At 37.2% G+C, this 21250-nt stretch overlaps 1 protein-coding gene across 1 annotated transcript in view; it reads left to right on the forward strand.

The window, feature by feature from the left end:
- LOC148874917 (RNA recognition motif (RRM)-containing protein) overlaps positions 1 to 9263 on the forward strand; it is a 29507-nt gene extending 20244 nt beyond the window's left edge. Inside the window, exons 3-4 of the mRNA XM_088963873.1 lie at positions 6042 to 7297; positions 7711 to 9263. Coding sequence (XP_088819999.1) covers positions 6042 to 7297; positions 7711 to 9001 — 2547 coding nt within the window. The 3' untranslated portion in view covers positions 9002 to 9263. The remainder of the gene's footprint in view (positions 1 to 6041; positions 7298 to 7710) is intronic.
- Positions 9264 to 21250: the final 11987 nt, after the last annotated feature.

Below are 21250 nucleotides of genomic sequence, written 5' to 3' on the forward strand. Positions count from 1 at the left end.
GAAAAGGAGAAAAGGAATCAAAAGTCTGAAGAATACCTTTCCAAGGGTTTGAGGCTGAGAAGCCTGGAGCAGCTGAGAGCTGCCCCTAACCAAATTGCTTCTACCGTACTTGCTGCAAATAATAAAGGCCCAGAGAAAGTTGTGCTTCGTCTTGAATCTCCACAACAGTTTACCAAGGAGAGCCTGATTTCTTTCTTAAATATGCCCCAACACCAACCCACCTTCCTTTTTCGGCTTACACACTTCTCCAGTTAACAAGGTGACTGTCTTTCTCTCTCTCCCCCTCCTAAAGGAAGTTTCATTGAAGTTTTTCTATTCAGTTCCTTATCCTGGCAAGAATCTCAAAAATTGAGAGGTAGTGGATGGGAAGGTTAGAGTGGGTGGTCTTGACAAGTGTTAGCCTTCTACCATTGGAGATATTATTTTATTGGCAGAATTATTCAAAGAAATCAAAGGAGTTCCAATGTCAGCTTTTTATCAACTTAAGATGCCACAGTCCATGGAACTAGCTAATGAGAGTTTCAATTCAACGGACTGCTCTTGTCAATTAAAAGTTGTATGAATATATATTTAAAACTTGAATATCCTAATTATGTGGGATTTTCTTGGAGCAAAGTTCTGTTAGATTTAAAACTTGAATAACTATCCTAATTTATATTTAAAACACTATTACATGGAAATTGATTTTTCTATTTTTCTTATCTTCCACAATTTATCTTCTTAGCACTTAAGTTGCAGGGTTGGAGAAATTGGCAGTTTTGAGGACTCCTTTATGATCTTTAGTATGCTCCATTAAACATGCTAGATGTGAGTAAGTGGGATAATGTTGGAGTTGCGCATGACTATTGTATCTTCTTGACTCTTTAGTTGCATGGTTGGAGAAATTGTCAGCTTTGAGGACTCCTTTATGATCTTTAGAATGCTCCATTAAACATGTTAGATGTGAGTAAGTGGATAATGTTGGAGTTGTGCATGACTGTTAATCTTGGAGCAAATTCCTTGTTGTAATATGAAGTTGGTTGTTAGAAGAGTGAAATAACTGGGAAGTAATTCTAGTGGACCACATAACACTAGTTTGGGAAAGATTTGGACTAGAAAGAAGGATTGGAGGTGCAAGAGAGTGAGGGTGTTCAGATTATGGATCAGGTGAGTTAAGTCATGGGTTAAAATGTCGGTGTTGGTGGAAATATTGATCATCCAAATATAGGAAACATAACAAAAACGTTGTATGGAAATATTTGTAAGAATTATGACATGCGGAAACATTGTGAAATATGCTAAAACATAGAATGCTATTTTATGTAATGATAAAAGATGCATGGCAGACCCTTTTAAATTGTTATCTTGTTCTAAATCATTAAAAAAACATGATAGTGTGAGTTAAAGCAAAATTTAAACTCGTGGAAAGTGCAAATGGTTCTATTAGATAAACCAAATAATTTATTATACAATAAAAGCTTGAACTTAACTTCATGTTTGAAAAGAACTTTTAGTTGGCTCAAAATAGTAATCATTTTTTTGATCAATAATTGGAGCTCAAAATGGTAATCATGCCTATTAAGGTGGACAATAACACTACTACTACACATAATAATGGTAGCTTTCACTGGGGGATATGTCAATTCCAGCAATATTTTGTGTCGGTATCTGATGAAGGGTTTTTTGGCAGCACCCTGTTGTTCAGACTACTTTCTGGTGTCTGATGACTCAGAGGTCGAGCTAGAATATTTCTGCTAGATAAAGGCTTGGATGCTGAACTGACTGGATTGAATTAGGAGGCTGCTTCGGTGCCGAGCTGGATAGCTCTTCGAAGAGACCTGCAAAGAAACAATGTCAGAGGACCCGGGGTGGCTAACCCGGTGAGGTCGCTCCGATGCTTAACTTAGTACTCTTGTAGTAGATTGCGAGTTAAAAATCAGAAAGTATGAGAGCTAGAATGTACTTAATCGCGTGTCTCCCTTGTGTCACTAGGGTTGGTGCCTTTATATAGGCATTGTTTGATGTGGGCCTCACGCACCGCATCCGAGATTTCTAAGAGGTCGTGCCTAACCGGTCCGAGATCTCGGAGGTAACCGCCATGCACGTTGACCATCCTCCGGAACACTTGGTACATGGGCCAACTTCTGAGGATCTTGGGAGTGTCGAGATATGCATACCGAATTTGTCGGCGAGCACAACTCGTAGGTCACCTCCTGGACCTCAGCCAGGTTGGCAAGCCCTCGAGGGAGGTCGATCCTTGTGTTGAGGTCACATCGGCCAGTGACGAGGTGCTAAAGGTCGGCCCTAGATGAGGTGCTCCTAACTGGCCTAAGTTGTTGAAATTGCTAGGCCGGAGTGAAGACGGACAGCGATTTGGGACTCCAAATCATCACTTAGGTGGTGTCCATGTGTCATCCAACTGTTCCAAGATGCCATGTGTCACGATGTGACTAGAGGGCCAAATCCGCCCTCATCAGTATCCATGAAAATGGAAATATGTCATGGAAATATTAGGAAATTTATGTACATTTTAAACCATGAGTTCAGTTGAGAAGAAAATTGATCTGGATGAAGTTGTAGAAGAAGAGGTTTGAATTAGTAAAATTTTGGGTCTTTCCTTTCTGGGTGGGGAAGAATTTGCAAGGAAAATATTTTTGGAGTTGAAGAGGGGTAAAGATGATAAGACTTTTTTACTCTGGAGTTTGGGGAGATGGTGAATGGAAGAGGATTGGTTATAGTAGGGGGAGTAAAGGGGATGTGGTGGGAGGTTAAAGGCTTTGTTTGGTATGTATGGGTGTAGAAAAAAACATCCGTCTTTCATAGTTGTCAAGGTGACAAGGCGCCCTTTGAGGCTTGCCTCGCCTCGCCTAATTGCCAAGCAGTTTTCTACTTCCTACTATAAAATACTTTTTTATTCATTCTGTTTTGAGATTATAATTATAAAATAGATATTATTAAACTAAAATAATCATTCTGTGTGTTTATATACTAATTTCTTTTTATTATTTTCTTATTTATTGGGGTTTAATCAACACAAACATTGCTAAATGCTGTATTGAACCCTCAAAGAGTTAAAAACCTGAACCAATAAGTTAGGAAGAACTTAAAATTTTATCTAATCAGCACATTTTCCTCTTCCTACTACTACTACTACTATAACAAATACTTTTTATTTTGTTCTTTTCCTATAACAAAAATAAGGGTTCAGCCCCTATATTTTTTGAACTTTATTTTCCTTCTTCCTTTTCTTCTCATGAATATGTTGATTTTCTATACTTTAATATGAAATTTATACTTTTTTTATGAAAATCATGAATAATTATTAAAAAATATGGTTATGGTACCTAGGGAACTACCCTAGGATCTATGTTTTTAACATAAAAAAATCCATCGCCTAGGCGACTAGGCGACAGGGCGCCCCCCAGTCGCCTAGCCTCGCCTTGGCACCTTGAAAACCATGCCGTCTTTGATGATTTGCATAAGCTTTCAGCAGGGCTCTCAAAAAATGGGATGTTATCTTTCAATTTGTTTTGGTTTGGGGTGGTTTTGTCTTTTGTGGGTGATTTTCAAATAGCTGTATGGGTAATGTATGTTGGGTTGTTCTGTTTTGCTTTTGTGTTTGATTCTGTTTCTCATATATTATTGGGGTGATTTCTAATAATCTGATTTTGCAATTTTGATTTTAATAATTTTTTATTTATCAGAAAAACAATTATTTGTAATGATGTTGACATTTCAGTCTTAGGGTTTGCGAATTTACTTGAGCTTTTTTATAGGCTACACTTATTTATGGGCTTGTGCTTTTGCATCTGATATGACAACACCTTATTCTATGGGGTACTGACCATCATCCCTCCCTTCTGGAGTGGGTATATTAGCAAACATTAGGGAGGCCCTTGTGGTCTTGAGTACGTATTTGGAACATATGATCCCAACTCAATCTTGGTGGAGCATTTAGGTGAAACATTGTCATGTTCTACAGATTTGTTTGGAGGGTTTGGGTCCATTGGTAGGAGGGGTTTGGATCCAGGCAGGTTTAACATGGCTCATTTCTGCTTGGAGCTATTTATTTGGTGGGCTTATAGTACCTATTAGAGGGTGTTCAGCTAACTGGCAGACTGATTAGCTAGGGGTGGAGTGGACAGCAGTGAACTTTATTGATTTTGGCCTCCTGAGCTATTATTGTTGGGTATCTTGGGATTTTTTTTTGGTGTTTGGGACATCTCACAAATGTTGAGATGGAAGGAAATTTAGGAACTGGGGAGTGATAGAGTTAATAGTCTGTAAATGGGTGTTTAGACAGCCAATATCTTTTTTGATGCATTGGCAAGGTAGGGTGTTAATAGGGATCTGATGTTTTGGGGAATTTGTACTGATTGGAGGGATAGAGAATAGCATAAAGGGTAGGGCAAGGGGCTTTGACAACCTTTACAGGTTTTCATTGTAAACATTACGATTATTTCATTCTTTTGATAAAGTTAAGTTATTCATAAAAAAAGTGGAGAAACTAGAAAGGGCAGGGTTAGAAACGAAGCCATTTAAAGGAACCTATGAGTAGCTCCAATAGGTGTGATAAAATGGGAGGAAGTAGACTAAGATTGTTTGCTCACATGCTGAGATGATCATCTACAACACCCGTAAGAACTTAGTAGTTTATATGTTGCAAGTTGAAGGGTCTAGAAGAGCTAGGGAAAACTGTAGAGGACATGAAGTAGTAAGAAATGACTTGAGCGAGCACACAGTTCAACAATGGACATGACACTGATTAGAACTGAATGGTGAAACAGGATTCATGTAGCTGACCCCATATAGTTGGGACAATGTTTTTATGATTATGGTGATGATATTCTTGGATTTTTTTTTTGGTTAAACTGATTCTATTTTCTTATGATGTGTGTTCTTGGTTCTTATTCTAATGGATATCCGGTTGTTTCCCTTCCTCTTGCTTTTGATAACCAATAATGTTCAGTTAGTAAAAACAATGGATACTTGGTTAAATGTTATGATGTTTATTATTGTTTATTATTTCTTTTTAGTATGTTGATGACATACCTATGCATTATTTTTGGCTAGTGTGGCTTGTATTCATGGTTTGTGGTGGTGGACTAGAGTCCCCCCACCCTGCAAATAGTGGAAGAAAATAAACCATAAGCTAATTGTAATTCACTTAATAACAATCAACTCATGTCAACGATAATTACTATAGAGTCACCACTCAGTGATGCCCACTGGCTTTGCCACTACCCTCGCAAAAAAATGGGTGCCTGGTATCCACAATGGGGATCATATCTTTTCTAGCTAAACAAATTCATATTATCATTGGTCTTCCCTCTGCTCTTTTTAGACTCATCAATTTCCATAATATCATTCTCTACTGGTGCATTGCACAACCATCTTAGTTGTCTTTCACTCCTTTCTGATAGCAACTATAATTGTTGCTATCGTTTCTAGCTAAACAAACTCATATTATCATTGGTCTTCCCTGGTGCATTGCACAACCATCTTAGTTGTCTTTCACTCCTTTCATATAGCAGCTATAATTGTTTTCCATGTTGTTCACTTAGATTCCTTTCTGATAGCAACAATTTGTTCTTTATCTTATACTGCTTTATTCTCCACAAAGCACTGGGAATGTATTATCTGTATTAATTGCATATGCAGTTCAGTTTTCACTTGGTTATTTTGGTAGATAAAAATCATGATTGAAGTTTCAGCAACTTGGTTTTTTGTCTTTCCTCCCTTACCCCTCTTTGATAATTTGTAGTTCTACAAGTCTAATTGAAGCATGTTAGCATATATTCTTGTTTCTTGCCATGTTATATACCCTCTTTTTATCCTGTCAACCTCTGTCTCGCATTTGTTCATAGTTTTGCTACACTTTTCATGTGGGATGATCAATTCAAACATTGACAGTTTGAATAGCTTGTGGCCTTTAGGCAAATTGAAAGGGTGTACACTTTATTGAATTATTATTTAATTAAATTGCTTAGTACACCAAAATATTACTTTCCCGCCCTGTATAAGCATAATTTTCTCTTATTTCAAGAGCTTTTAAATTACAGGAAAGACCATTAACATCATTACATGAAGACAACCTGCAACGGCGAGATGACCAGCGCTCTGCTGAATGTGGAACTCCACTTTTTCAGAGGGATTCAAGAACACGTCGTCATAGTCCTGAACCATTTTATCCTGACAAGTCTAGAATGGGGGATAAGAATGCAGAACCAAGTGAGGTGTTGTGGATAGGGTTTCCAGCTTTCTTGAATGTGGATGAAATGGTTCTACGAAAAGCCTTTTTGCCATTTGGTGAGATTGAAAAGATTACTGCATTTCCGGGTCGTAGCTATGCATTTGTGCAATTTAGGAGTTTAGCAGCAGCTTGCAGGGCAAAAGAAGCTCTTCAGGGGAAACTATTTAATAATCCCCGTGTAAACATATGCTTTGCAAAGAGTGACATTGGTCAGCCTGAGCATGGGAGGAACTCAATAAATGCTCCTTCCTCTCCTCGTTTCAGATCAAGTGGTCATTCTGGGCGATCCATTGAGAATTATCCTCAAGATAGGAACTTTGGTAGTTCAACAGGAGATGCACAAAAAGTATCTTCTTGTTTCATGTCTAATTCAGAGTCTGGAGATTCCAGTTTCATTGGCTTTGGTAGGAATGGTTCCTTTCATTCTGGTGGAAGTCCCTGTGAGCAGATGAGGGTGCAAAGAACAGGGTCTGATCTAGGAGTGCCAGAAGAGATATATGGACGACGCAGAAGTAGTCCTGCAAGAGACAGGATTGCTCATAGACGTGATTTTTCTCCAGAAAGACTTCCTCAAAAAAGTCGACTTTATGAAGGCCGCTGGGACTTCCCAGAAGATGCTTGCCTCTTCCCAGAAGCAAAGAAACTAAAGACAGGGTCGTTTCCTCTGGATAAAGAGCTTCCAGAGTATCCTTTCTCTGATATAGAACAAGATAAGCCACTTTGTTTGCCAAGGGCATTCTCAGACTTTCCTGAACGTGAGGCCTATGATAAAAACTTTGAACTTGGTACTTTTGGTTACAAACATATCCCTGATCGCTCAATGAACTCAATGCGTCCTCATGGGGAAAGAAGTGACCATTTGAATGCCTCTTATAATGGTTCTGATGCAGGTTCAGGACCTTCTGGTTCTTTCCCTAATCCTGTTAAATGGCAAAAATTTAATTCTGATTTACATCAGTCTCCATTTACTGAAGAGTGGAAATGGGAAGGGACAATAGCAAAGGGGGGAACTCCAGTCTGTCGTGCTCGCTGCTTTCCAGTGGGAAAAGTCCTTGACATGATGTTGTAAGTAAAATCGTTTAAGTAGTGTATTATGTATGGATTTATGTTCTAATTAGCATAAGGAAGAAATTTATCGCACAAGGAAGAAGTTCGAGGAGGTCTAACATGCTCTAAACACTTTCTGTTAGCTATATATTTTGTTGGCCATGAATCTTCTAGTATTGTTTCTCCCAACTATGCCATATCTGGTAGCAAAATTATGCTTCCACTTTCTTGCTATGGCTGTAATTTGGGTTTAATTTATTTTATGTCCACATATGGTTTGTCCAGATCTCAACAAATAATTTAGAGGTGTGAATGAGTATGGTCCGCCTGCCTGCATGCATGAAGCACTTCTTTTCACTGATCAAAGTTGATGAACTGAAATGACAGATTCTCTCTTCATGCCACTTTTTGACCATAAGCTTTTGTTGTAGGCCTGAGTTTTTAAACTGCACAGCAAGGACAGGTCTTGATATGCTTGCAAAGCATTTCCGTCAAGCTGCTAGTACATGGGTGGTCTTCTTTGTTCCAGAAGCTGACTCTGACATTGCACTGTACAATGAATTCATGCATTATTTGGGGGAAAAGCAGCGAGTAGCAGTTGCTAAATTGGGCGAGAAGACCACCTTGTTTCTTGTACCACCATCTGATTTTTCTGAAAAGGTGCTGAAAGTGCCAGGGAAAATGAGCATCTCTGGTGTCATCTTAAGATTCCAGCACCCCAGTTCTAATTTCAGGTCCTTCCATCATCCACTTGAAGCAATAGATTCCAAGCTTCCAACCTTTCACGAGGATATGCTATACCCAAGGTCAGTTTCACCTGAGATCAGGTCCTCTACCCATGGTCAAAGTCAAGCCTATTTCAATGCTTCCTCGGAACCTATCCAATCTGTAACTTACCCTAGATTGAGGAAAGCTGGTGTTGAAGATCTTCCTTATTTGGGGGATATGCCTGGATCGTCTTTAGCTTCATCTTCCGGGCCAGTTCATTCAGTTGAGAAACTACCTGATGTTCTTAGTGAGAGTAATGAGAATAGGTACGAGCAACTGCTTCAGATTAGGAACCCTATGTTTCCATCTAACTGGTCTACCCAAGATTTGCGAAACTCAAAACCTGCTACTGGAAATGTACTTTCTCATTTACCCAATAATACTTCCATCCATCCTGCTGATTCTTCTGTCACCCAGGAATATCATTCCTCAAAACCTAGGGTTGTGCAAGAAACAAGGTCGAGTCATTATGCACCTGGAATTTCAAGTATTCCTTTATCTGGCAGCAGTACATTCACTCAACAGGAAAGCAAATCTCAGGTGTCTCTGCCATTACCAGTTCCATCACTACAACCCGAACATCTTGCTCACTTGGCGTCTCTTCTTGGACAAAAACAACCATCAGGGAGTGAACCCTCTTTTTCACCAGGAGAAGATTTTAAACAGACAAACCTAGTAAATCAGACTGAACATACATTCCGATCATCACAGGTGTCCACTTCACAGAATCATGCATCTTCTTCCAACACTTCAATTTCACAGTTTGGTCAAGGGCAGTTGCTACACCAGACATGCAATGTTCCTGAATCCTTGGGTAATCCACCATTGCAGAATAGTGGCGTTCAAGAAGAGATTGATACTGATCCACAGAAACGTCTCCAGGCAACTTTGCAACTGGCTGCAACTCTTCTTCAGCAGATCCAGCAACAAGCAAAGACTGCTGACCATCGCTAGTTGTATTTATGAAATTATCCTGTATGTGTGTGTGTGTGGAGGGGGGGGGGGTCCTTGGGGAACAGCAGGATCTCTTTCAAAACTTCGACTGCTCCCCATCTCTCTTGGTTTAATTCTCTTGTGATTTCTTTCTTGTATTTACCCGTTACTGCTTTTTATACTAATGCATGGGTAAATACTAAATCTGTGCCGAGTCTCAAACTGGAGACCATGTTTGAGGCACGAGACTTGGGACAGGTATTCAGAAGACAAGTTTATTTTCCATGAGGCTTAGGACAGGTATTTAATGCGTTGCCTCGGACATTTTTAGGTGGATGGTATTGCAGCTTATCCCCAACTTTGATCGCGTCGATTACTTGATTCCATGACCTTGGAACTTGGCAGAAGTTGCTACTTGGATGATGCCGGTATACTCGAGTACGATTGATTTGATGAAAGGACCAAGATTCTCAGGTCATGGTTTCTGGGTGTTTAAGCTGCCCTTCTATTGAGTGATAACAATCATAGCTTGGTCTCCCCAAGGGAGCCGGGGGCTGACTGCTGCAATTGGAGAGGGACAGAGGAAGGGAGTCCAGCAGTAACTAGTGGATGGGTTTCAATGAAGGATGATGGGACTTTTTTTGTGAGAGAATAACTAACAATCTGAAATATTGCACATATAGTTCAAAAGAAACAGGAGTGGAATATCAGACCAACAGTTACCCCCCTGAAAGATTTAGCCTCTCTAATTGAGAGACAAAATACAATCCTCCAATTCAATACATTGCCACGGGACATTCACTACAGATCCATAAAGTGCATTCACCGCCAACATCGAATCAGACTATATCATAACTTCAGGAAATCCAGGGGGGATAACTACTTGGGGCTTCCTTGGGGGAAGATTCAAGGGGGAGTAATTTCTGTAATCTGATTGTTGAAAGGTTTACTAAGAGATTGGCTTGTTAGAAGAAAAGCTATTTGTACTTGGGGGAAGAATCACTCATTTGATCTATCCAATCTGCGGATCTATTTTCTGTTTGTTTTCAAAATTCCATGAATAAGCAAAAGTTAGAGAAATTGATTAGGAATTTTCTGTGGAAGCCAGGGAAAGAAAAAAAAAAAAAAAAACATAGAATGAGTTAGGAAATTGTGAAAAAAAATTAGAGATTTGGTGGGTTAGGGTCGGGGAATATACAAGAAAGAAATGTCTTTGCTTGAGTTGGAATGAGAATATAAGAAGAAACAAGAGAGAACGAAGAGGAAGGAAAAGAGAGAAAGATTTCGTGGGAAATAGGGTGTGTTAATGTTCACACCCAAAGCCAAACTCCTTTTAATTAGCAAGAAAAAATTACACTTATGCCCTTGAATGGGTGCCCAAATACAAATAAAGTAAAAAGACATAAGTATCCTTGCCCATAATGCATAATCTCAGCACTCTTCCTCAAGTTGAGCATAAATATCTATCATGCCTAGTTTGCCTAGGATTAATACAATGTTGATATTCTGACTTGACAAAAGACACATTTTTTCTCTACTAGTTACCCTTTCTCTAATAAAGTGTCTATCAACCTCAATGTGTTTTGTGCGATCATGTTGCACTGGATTAATGCAATGTTTATTGTAGCTTAGTTATCACAGTATAATTTCATTAAAAGTTTATCTTGGATTCCCAATATCAATAAAAAGGTCTTTAGCCAAAGTAATTTTGATATACCGTGAGCCATAGCCCTATATTCTGCTTTTGCGCTAGATCGAGCTATAACTAATTGCTTTTTATTTCTCCAAGACACAACATTACCTCCACCAATACACAATAACCAAAGGTGGATCTCTTATCATCTATAGAACCTACCCAATTAGCATCAATATAGGCCTTAACCTTGATACGCCCATGGTTGGAGTACAACATTCCTTTGCTTGGGCACCCCCTTAAGTAGACAAGGATCTTGTTAACTGTCAGCATACATGAAGTTCTGGGATTATGCATATATTCACTTACCACACTTATGACATAGAATATTAGGTTTGGTCAAGTATAAGTAGAGAAGCCGACCAACAAGTCTCTAATAGACACCCTTGTTTGGAAGAGTGTCTTCATCAACATTTAATTTATGATTGGGGTCAATAAGAGTTTCAACTAGTTTGCATGCCAACCAAATGAAGGATGCCAAATACATATTTCCTCTATGAAATGGAGAACTTTTCCTTTGACCTTGCCACTTTAATTCCAAGAAAATATTTAAGACTCCCAAGATCTTGATATCAAATTTAAAAGCAAGAAATGACTTTAATTGGACTATTCTAGAGTTATCATCTTCGATGACAATAATGTCATCAACATATACTATCATCAGAGTCACTTGGCCATTAACTCTTCTTATAAAGAGAGATTGATCTACTTGTGATTGAGTGAATTCAATTTTAAGAACAACCTTCTTGAATGTATTAAACCAAGTTCTAGGAGGATGTTTGAGTTCATAAAGGGATTTCTTCAGATGACAAACTTTCCCTTCACTTTAGGGAAACTTATTCTTGGGTGGATTAAACTTTCCCTTAAACTTCTTAGGCTTCAGATGTGGATTAAAGTTCCAATACTGGTCATTAATATGTTTGGGCTTCTTAGATTATTCACATACCACCTCATCAATTTTCTCATTATTACCCTATCTATTTACACTTAGCTTGGGTTTGGAGGATTTATAAGCACAAATGATCAACTATAGAAGTTTTCATCATGGTAACCCTTCTACAATCCTCTCCTTGTACCAAGGAGCATGCATTGTCAAGGGAAACAATATTTACACTCAAAATGTGTTGTTGAGTAAAATCATACTCAATATTCAAGCCTGATAAGAAATAAAATACTCAGTTCTTCTCAACATATTATTGATATTATTCACCATCTTCAAGATGCTTCCATTCCAAGGCCTCTAGATGGTCCATCTCTTCCCAAAGAGACTGTAAGGAAGAAAGGTATATAACCACAGTCCTCTCCCCCTGACACGTATTTAGGCTTTCTTTCAAAGTTGGTAGACTTAGGTTGTATTCCTAACATTGGAGTATGTGGCAACTAGACCTGTTCATGGGCCGGGTGGCCCGACGGGCCGGCCCGGCCTGACCCCTAGATGGGCTTGAACAGGCTTTTTGGCCCGCAGGCTTAACCTCGGGCCAAAAAGCCCGGCCCGCATAAAATTCGAGCCAGGCTCAGGCTTTGCCAAAATAGCCCGGCCCGACCCGACCTATAGTTAAACCCAAGTAAAAACCCTATGTGATGTCCATTTGAATAAATTTTTTGATTTGAGAATGTTGTTGATTCACTTGTAGGCCCATTGTTCATTTAAATAGGGGGGAAAACATCTAAATTAAAATAGAAAATGTCCATTTGAATAGGGAAAAATTTGAGTTTCTTTTATTAGGTCGGGCTTCGGGCCTAACATTTTTCTGTTAATAAAGAGTCAAAGCCCAGCCTGAGCCCGGCCCAACCGGCCCATGAACAGGTCTAGTGGCAATAACACAATTCCAAATGTCCTTAGTAGTAGAGAGAAACATGTAATTGCAAGTAATATGTAACCACATTGAACAAACCAGCCATGATATAACCAATGAATTTTCCTATTCCCACTTAGGAAACTTGGGGTCATTAGATTTTGACTTCACCTCCCACAATGGTAAGCTTGGTAGATTGGGACCATTCTAGGAAGTTGGTTCCAATGTTTCAAAAAATGACTCAGAATCTAGATTGTTCTAGTCACTGGTTTTCAGGTTGATGGTTCGACTGTCCGGTTCAAACATATGACCCATTTTGACAACAAAAATTAAAGAAAAGGCCAAAACCGTTGAATGGGTTAAATGGGCCAACGATTCAACTGCTCGGGTCAATGGGTTATTGACCAATTCAACGATTTTTGGCTAAGGATTAAGTTTGGAGTAAAATGGAAGCGGTTGCCTAGACGATTCCCGGGCTGAACGGTCTGATCGTCTGGGTCAACAATGGTTAAAAAATCATGGTTGATTTCATTAAGTTTTACAATGGTTACCATACTAGAAGCATCAACATTTCTAGGGAAAATTCTAGAAATGGTATGTACTTCTTTTAAGTAATTCCATTGGGCTTAGACTAGCAACTTAACAACCCTAGTTTAATCCAACAACCAATTAACACACAATAGACCCACTAAAATAGGTCGACACTCGTTTCAGAGCCAATAGAAGACCAGAAACAAATTTGATGGTAATATATGAAGAGAATAAGATATCCTAATAATTAGCTAGGTTTAAAAAATTGTAGAACCACTTCCCACATCTCCGTAAAGGTAAAACGACATAAGGGCAGTAAGTCTCTAGAAAGAAACAACTCTAAATAGGAAGAAAAAGTCCTAAACATTGGCTGAAAAATTCAGAAAAAGCATAAAAGCATCAAATGGAGGTGATACCCATACCAAAATGTTTCTAAAATAAGAGCGCACAAGGCTGAACTAGATTGAAGGGTACGGACTGCTGATGTCATTTGGTGGCGATATGATGTCAACATGTCTTCTTGGGTTCAAAGATCAGTAGAGAAATGCTTTTTCTATATCCCAATCTTCTCTAATACCAAGTTGGAATGAGAGTATAGGAAGAAGAAGAAATAGGAGAGAACAAAGAGGAAGAAGGAGAAAAGAGATTTCGTGAGAAATAGGATGTGTTACTGTTCACACCCAAAATATCTCTTTTTACTTAGCAAGAGAAGAAATTACATTTATATCATTAAATGAGCACCCAAATACAAATAAAATAAAAAGACATACATACCCTTATCTACAATGCATAGTCTCAATAACTTGCTAAGTGGCTTTGGAGATTGCCAATTGAAAAGGATAAGCTGTGGGTGAAGGTTATTATCAGTATTCATGGTCTTGTTGCTGATGGTTGGGATGTTGGTCTATTGGTTAGGGCTACAAGATCTTCTCCTTAGACGTCTATCCATGTGATTTTGCCTTTTTTCCTAAACTATATCAGGCATAACTTGCTCTAGTAATCAAAATTTAGGCATTGTTTTAAAAGGCTTTAAGCCTTGAGGCATGAGGCGTACACCTTAAGGTGAGTCACACAGGATTTTTCCTCAAGGCTTAAGCCTTTCTCGGAATGAGGTGTAAGCCTTAAGCCTCGAGGCATGAGGTGTAAAAAGGCATAATTCTCAAGTATCATCATTATTTAGTGATTTCATTCAAAAATATATATTTTTATGCATTTTTTTATAGTTCAAAATATATAGAAAAAACACTTCAATAATTATGGGCCAAATAAAAAGAGTAAAACTGAAAAACCTATATGGTAAATCAAGTTCTATTAGTTTCTCTTAGTATTTTATTCTAAGAGAGTTCAATGCAAAAAAGGGTCAATCAAGTTATTACTTTCTTTTTGATAAATGAAGTCGATTTTTTTCTAAATATTCTAATTTAACATCCCAAGCTTGTTGTTTTTCTCATTTCTTTTCCTAATGGATTTATTTTTCTTTTTATTGATTTTTTTTTGCATAAATCAAACCATCTACATTGTTTTTTTTTTTCTCCCCAACTGTTGGATGACCATAAATCTGATGTCCATTATATGGATGATTCTTCAAATGAATAATTTCATAAGATTGCATTTTTAAACATAAAATTTAAAATGCTTATAATTCTTAGATGATTAATTATTATTTTATTTAATGCTTAAAAATTAAAACTTATTGCTTATAAATTCTATTTTATGGATATTTGTACCTTCCATCTTTCTAAGTTGGTACTTTACATGTTATTTTTATCATTTATAAACTTTAATTATTTTTTTTTTCTTAATTTTTAAGGCTTATGTCTCACCTTTCCAAGCCATTACACTTCAGCTACACCTTTAGCCTTTTAAAACCTTGATTCTAGGAACATGTTTGGTTGGGTAATTCAACCCTAAAGGAATTTTCAAAACCTTGAAGGTGTTCATTTAGACCCTTCACATAATGATAGTTGAATTTGGGCTCCCCCCAAGTACTTTCACTTGTGCCTTAATTTTTTTGTCCCTAATTAGGCTAATTAACACTAGGAACCAACCTTTTTTGGAGAAAGAGGTTTGGGTTAAGCCTATTTCGCATAAAATTGGGGGGTTATGCTGGGAAGTAATTCTAGATAGAATTATAATGTTGTGATTTTCTCAAAAGGAAAATACCTAATTGGTGCTTATCTCCTTATTGGTGTCTTCTTTGTACGACTAACAGGGAGCCTTCCCATCACTTATTAATCTCTTGTCCTCTTGTATTGTCTATTTGGGAGTAGTTTTTTTCTTGCTTGGGTGGAGGTGGAACCCCTTTCCAAATGTACAAGGACTGTTTGACCCTACCTTTGTTAGTTAGCATAAGAGGGGAAGAGTTTTATGGAGATATACAAGGGCTGCAGTTTTCTGGAATTATGGAAAGAGAGAAATCATAGGTTGTTTGAAGACAAGGAAAGTAAGGATGCCCTAATTGAAATCATTATAGTTAGGGTGATCCATTGGGTGAAAACTTTAAAGCTATTTGAGGGAATTCCTTCTTCTGATTTAATGAGAAAATAGAGAGAAGTGGTTGACTTTGCTCCCATGAAAGAGATGATAGTGCCAACATGATTCCCCCAACAAGTAGATTCATTAAACTGGATTTTGATGGCAATAGTAAATGTAATCTTGGACCTTTAGGTGCAGGAGGAGCTTTCATGGATGAGGATGGTAAAATAATGGCTCTATACTCAGCTTCTATTGATGTAGGGGATTCTTTTAGAGCTGAAATTCTAGTTGTTATGGAAGGAATTGAGAGAGCAAAAGAATTAAATCTCTCTAAACTAATAACTAAAGGGGATTTAATGCTTTTTATCAGTTGACTCCAAAAGGAGGAGTGGGGATGATGGGGGCACAACAATGAGAATAGGAAGTTTAGGCACTTGACACAAGAAATGGAAGTTAAGTTGAATTTGGTTAAGAGGGATGCAAGCTGTTTGTCCAATACATTGGCCAAATAAGGTGTGGGAAAGAAACTATGTTTTTGGACCACATTGTAATCTTTTTTTTTTTTTGATTTTTTTGGGGGAGTTGAGAAAGTTTATCTCTCCATTTGTATTCTGTATTATCTTTTTTTCTAATTAATGAATTAATTTTCTATTATTGATAAAAAAGAAAAACAAACAACACCATAGGAACCCAAAGATTTCATAACAAAACCACCATCACAAAAACAACAAAAAGATTATCTCCCTGAATCAAACTCAAAACTTTTTCACCTAGAAGGTTGGAAACCATTTGACACCTAGCTTTGGAATTATGAAGATTAGGGCAATCATCAATGTTTTAATTTTATCAATAGCAAGGTCCAAATTAATGTTCTTACCTCTAAAAATAACCCCATTCTTATTCATGATAGACCAAGTATTGTAGCTAGCAACAACAAGGCAGGATAAAAAGACTTTTTTCAAAGATAGGGAGGAAAAATAGGCAACAAATTAAAAAATAAAAAATAAAAATACATCACCACTAAAAGAAAAATCCAATCTAACACCCAATAACCCAAGGGAAAAGAAAACCAAACTACTCTAGAAAAATGCTAAAAAAAAAATAAATGCAATACATCCTCCAATGGATTTTCACAAAAGAAACCTAGAAGGAACATTAAAACCCGTAGATTGTTGTAATAAAATAAATTATGACAGTAGAAATACAAAAAAATAATTACACCAATAATCAGAAAAACCCAAGGCTTTCATCGTTATAATAAAATCCCATTCAATCCTATAGTATGCTTTCATCATATCAACCTTAATAGCCACAAACCCATAACCTCTTACTTTTTTTCATAAAATGCAGAACTTCCAGAGTAATTATAGCAATATCTATTAAATACTTGCTAGGAATAAAATCATTTTGAAAAGGAGAAATACATTTGTTCAAAAGAGTCTTTAGCATATTAGTCAATTATTTTGAAATGATTTTATAAATGATATTACATAAAATGATAAGATCACAAGTAATGAAAATATGATTAAAATAATGGGAGATCACAAGATCAATAATATTCTGGTTCATATGAAACAAAATACATAAAAGAAGGAGTACCATGAGGACAGAGAGCTTTTAAACTACCAATATTAAACAAAGCATTCCTGATCACCTCTTCCCCAGGTAAGAAATTAAGCTTTCATTTTCCTCATCCAAAATAATGGGAGAAAATGATAAAAAATAGATTAAAGATTATGTGATCCCTATAATTTATACAAATCATCAAATATTGAACACCATGCTTAACAATACCATCTTGATCATTAATCCAAGTCCCATATTCCCATCCTCCAACTTAATCCAATCAATTTTATTTCTTTTAACTTTTTAAGTTTGGTAGAGGCAAGTCTATGAAAATACTTGGTAATACTATTCCCATCCTCTCACCAAATTTGCCTAAAGTTCTGCCTCCAATAAGATTACTAAAGCCTTAAAATCATCTCTTTTTGCTCCAACAACTTCAAATCTTCAATTACATTCATACTACTCCAAATCTAAAATTTTCTATCATAGATTGTTCAACTTGAGGTTAATATCCCCAAAGAATTCTTTGTTCCACCATTTAAGATCCTTCTTAATCCTATCTAATTTTAATGCAATTTTATAAGCCACAAAACCTTCCACACAGAAATTCCAAGCATTCTTGATTATATTAGAACAATTTTCATCATCTAACCATATTTGACAAAATCTAAAGGGTTTGGGCTTTTTCCCATTAATAGGATTCAGTTCTAAAATCAAAAGATGATGATTCGAGCCCTAGCTAAGACCAAAGGTCCAAAATAGTAGAAGGAAAAAGGGACAACCAATCTAGAGAAGCCAAAACTCTATCAAGAGAACTAACCAAATTTCCCAAACCACGCACAAACTTAAACCAAGAAATTCCACCACCTCTAGGAAATATTTCCTATAACACAAAATCTCTAATGAAAGTAACAAAAGCATGAGGCACAAGCCAATTTTTTCTATTAGGAACAAGAGGAAAATAAATTAACCCATTATCAGAAATTACAAGTTCACAACACATTCACTAAAATTACCTATAATACAAAAGGAACATTAATACTACTTGACCAACCAGGAAAAACATGCCAAAAATCATTTCTCTTACTCATAATAGGTTCTCCATAAATAAAAAATACAATTCAATTAAAAAACTAGGAGCATTCAGAAATTCCAACACAATAAAATTACCATTTGCACATAAAATATTAACACAACCAATATTCAGTAAGCCAATAGGGGAGATCACAACTTGATGGGGGAAATTTAAGAATTCTGGCTAGGTGAGTAGCCTTCTCCTCTTCTCCTCAGGAATCTTGGTCTCACACAAAAATAAGAAATATGGTGAATGTTGAGAAACAAGATTCCTAAGGCCTCTAACAACCAAGGAGAGGTCGCCCTCTCAATAGTTATACCCATATATCTTCATTACCATGTGGCTATTTAGGGACAACCACCACTACCACAAGAAAATCAACAAAGAAGAGACTCTCCTGATCCTCATCCTTTGTTTCCACATTCCCCATCCCTTGTTGTAGCACAAAAGATCCCCCATCATCAACTACAATAGAGCAAAAAACATATAAGAAAAAATAAAAAGGAAGAAATGAAAATGACCAAGAAAAAGAGCAAAACAAATAGAGTAAAATAGATAAAGACGAAAAAAAAAATCACCACCATAATCTATACCATTATCATGATAGAAACAAACATTAACTAGCCATGAACCCGCATCCAGCTCTGACCCTTCAGTGACTTCTCTAATCTGAATACCCATATCCATTTGTAGTGTCTTCCCCCAACTTAAATCATTCAAATACACATCACCAGAATCCAACTTCTTCAAAGCCAAATCCAATCTAGATTCTAACCTGCCCAACCTAATATCCATCCTGACGGATTTAGTTTTCAGCAACTCTAGATGACCATCCATCCTCTCCTCCACATTCCTTACCAAATCCTCATTACCTGTCTCATCATAAGCTCGTTTTGAGCCCATCCTATCTTCCAAACCACTACTCAAGCAAAACCTCTCTCAAGAAGAAACCAGACTTAAACTACTCTCACTCCATTCCCTCATCAACCTAGTCTCTTGGATAGACCTAGAGGATGTTGAATCATTCCTCCTTGAGGACCCCACTAACAAATTGTCCAATGACCAACCAACACCATTCTACCTGAAGAGGCATTCCAACTTTTAGTCAAAGTCCAAAATTATTCATAGTCCTATAGGAATAGTAAACTACAAAGAGGACATTCATACATAAAAATTTTCCTAAATAATTGAAGATAAGAAATCATTCTCAATATCAACCCTCACCATCAATTGAGAGGTAGCCCAGTTGGTGCGTTGGATGAATTGTCCCATCTAGGGGTGAGCAAATGGGTAGGTTCTACTTGGAGTTGAATGGAACTGACATTGAACCGTCTTGAATCGACCCTACCTGATCTGTTACAGGGTAGGGTCTAGTTCCAAATTCTTGTTGGAAACGACCCCCACCCAGGTCAGTTCCAGTGTTTAGGGTTTACCTAACCAAATTGATCCGATGAACCGGTCTTGATTGGCCTCGGTGGATCCGATCTTGAAACTGAACTTTCCTTGAAATAAACCCCAAAATGTTTTTTAGGATGTGAAAATTTGAGCCCAAGCACTCATGGTTACAAAAACCATGGTCTCACTTGACTATCGAGTTACTTAAGTGATTTGATCATTTGTTTTCATTTTAATATTTGTATATGTATAATAAATAATGTAAAACGTAATATTTACAAAACTTAAATTATAATGAAAAATTTTCAATCATATATTATTATATTATGATAATCTACATATTAAGTTACTCAATTTAATAAAAAAAGATAATGTAAGTTTTGAACTTTATATTATCATTATTGAAATCAATTTTTCAAAGGACATTTTTCATTTTTCATTTTTTTTGGTTGAAGGGAAGGAGTAAAGAAAGAACAGGTTCCAGGGTAGACCCTAGTGGAACCGGCACTAGAACTGCCAAGGCCAGAATTGACCTCGGAACTGACCTTCACAGGATAGGTTACAGTTCCAAAAACCTAGAACCGATCCCTAGCTATAAGGTAGGTTCCAGGTTCTGCCAAGGAACCAAACTGAACAGACGCATATGCTCACCTCTAGTCCCAATGGTGGTGTGGTTTGGAATCCCACTATTATCAAAGAAAAGAGTTATTGATGTGATATTATACTGTTCACTTAAAAGAGTAACGTCCCCGTGGTCCACAGCAGGCCTCTCCTTGCTCTCCAATCCACCTCACAAATATTCTGAATAGAAGCTGCATATCCTGATCGTGGACAGAAGTGGGAATCGCATAATTGATATGAATCACATTTTTTGAATGAACGTATATGAAAAAAGACATTTAGAAAGAACCTGGCTCGGTAGGATTCTAAGCAAAATTTCTCTATTGGTTTTCCTCCGATTTTTCCTTCTTCCTTTTCAACATCTTTCCTTTGTGTTCTTTCATTCTAGCGGTGTTAGTTTTGTTTTTGTTTTTGTTTTTTTGCACAATTGGAGAACTGGGTCTTATCGGTTTCTCTAAATCATTTTGCTTTTGTTTGTGCTCCTCTATTTTTCTAACCATACTCATGCTTGAATAGGCCAAAATAGGGGCAAGTGTTGCAATCATTTTTTGCTTCAGACGAGACTCAACTTGATCCTGGGTAGAGCTTGGCATAAAAACAGAGGCGGAGCATACTTCATTTCCAAGCCCATTGTAACCGTCGATGTCATTCCGTCAAGCAACCAAAAAAATCTAGAGTTAGTTTCCAAAATATATTGTTAAGAATAACTATTAAGAATAATCGATGGAAGAGTCGGTTTTGGTTTTGTTGTTTTTAATGGGATGGAGTAGTTGGTTTTGATGTTTTTAATGGGAGGGGAGAGCTGGTTTGGATGTTGGGATGGAAGAATCAGTTTTGGTGTTTTTAATGGAAGGAGAGTCGGTTTTGATGTATGTAGTTTCAGGTGGCGTCTCTAGGCTGGTTTGGTTGTGGAACAAGGGTGCATTATACTCCTTGATTTGCTATTATGGTAGCTATGTCAGGTGACCGCTGTAGCAATTTAGCGGGTTAAGAAGACAGATAATTCAGGTTAGATGATGGACTTCACAAAGTTGATTTTGATATTCCTACTGTACAAATGCGGTTTTCAAACTATTCCTACTGTTTGCGAAATTGATTAATTGTATTCTTATTGTTTA

The sequence above is a fragment of the Nelumbo lutea genome, chromosome 1 (genome assembly GCF_056320005.1).
Source record: "Nelumbo lutea isolate HS-2025 chromosome 1, American lotus-T2T, whole genome shotgun sequence".
NCBI lineage: Eukaryota > Viridiplantae > Streptophyta > Magnoliopsida > Proteales > Nelumbonaceae > Nelumbo > Nelumbo lutea.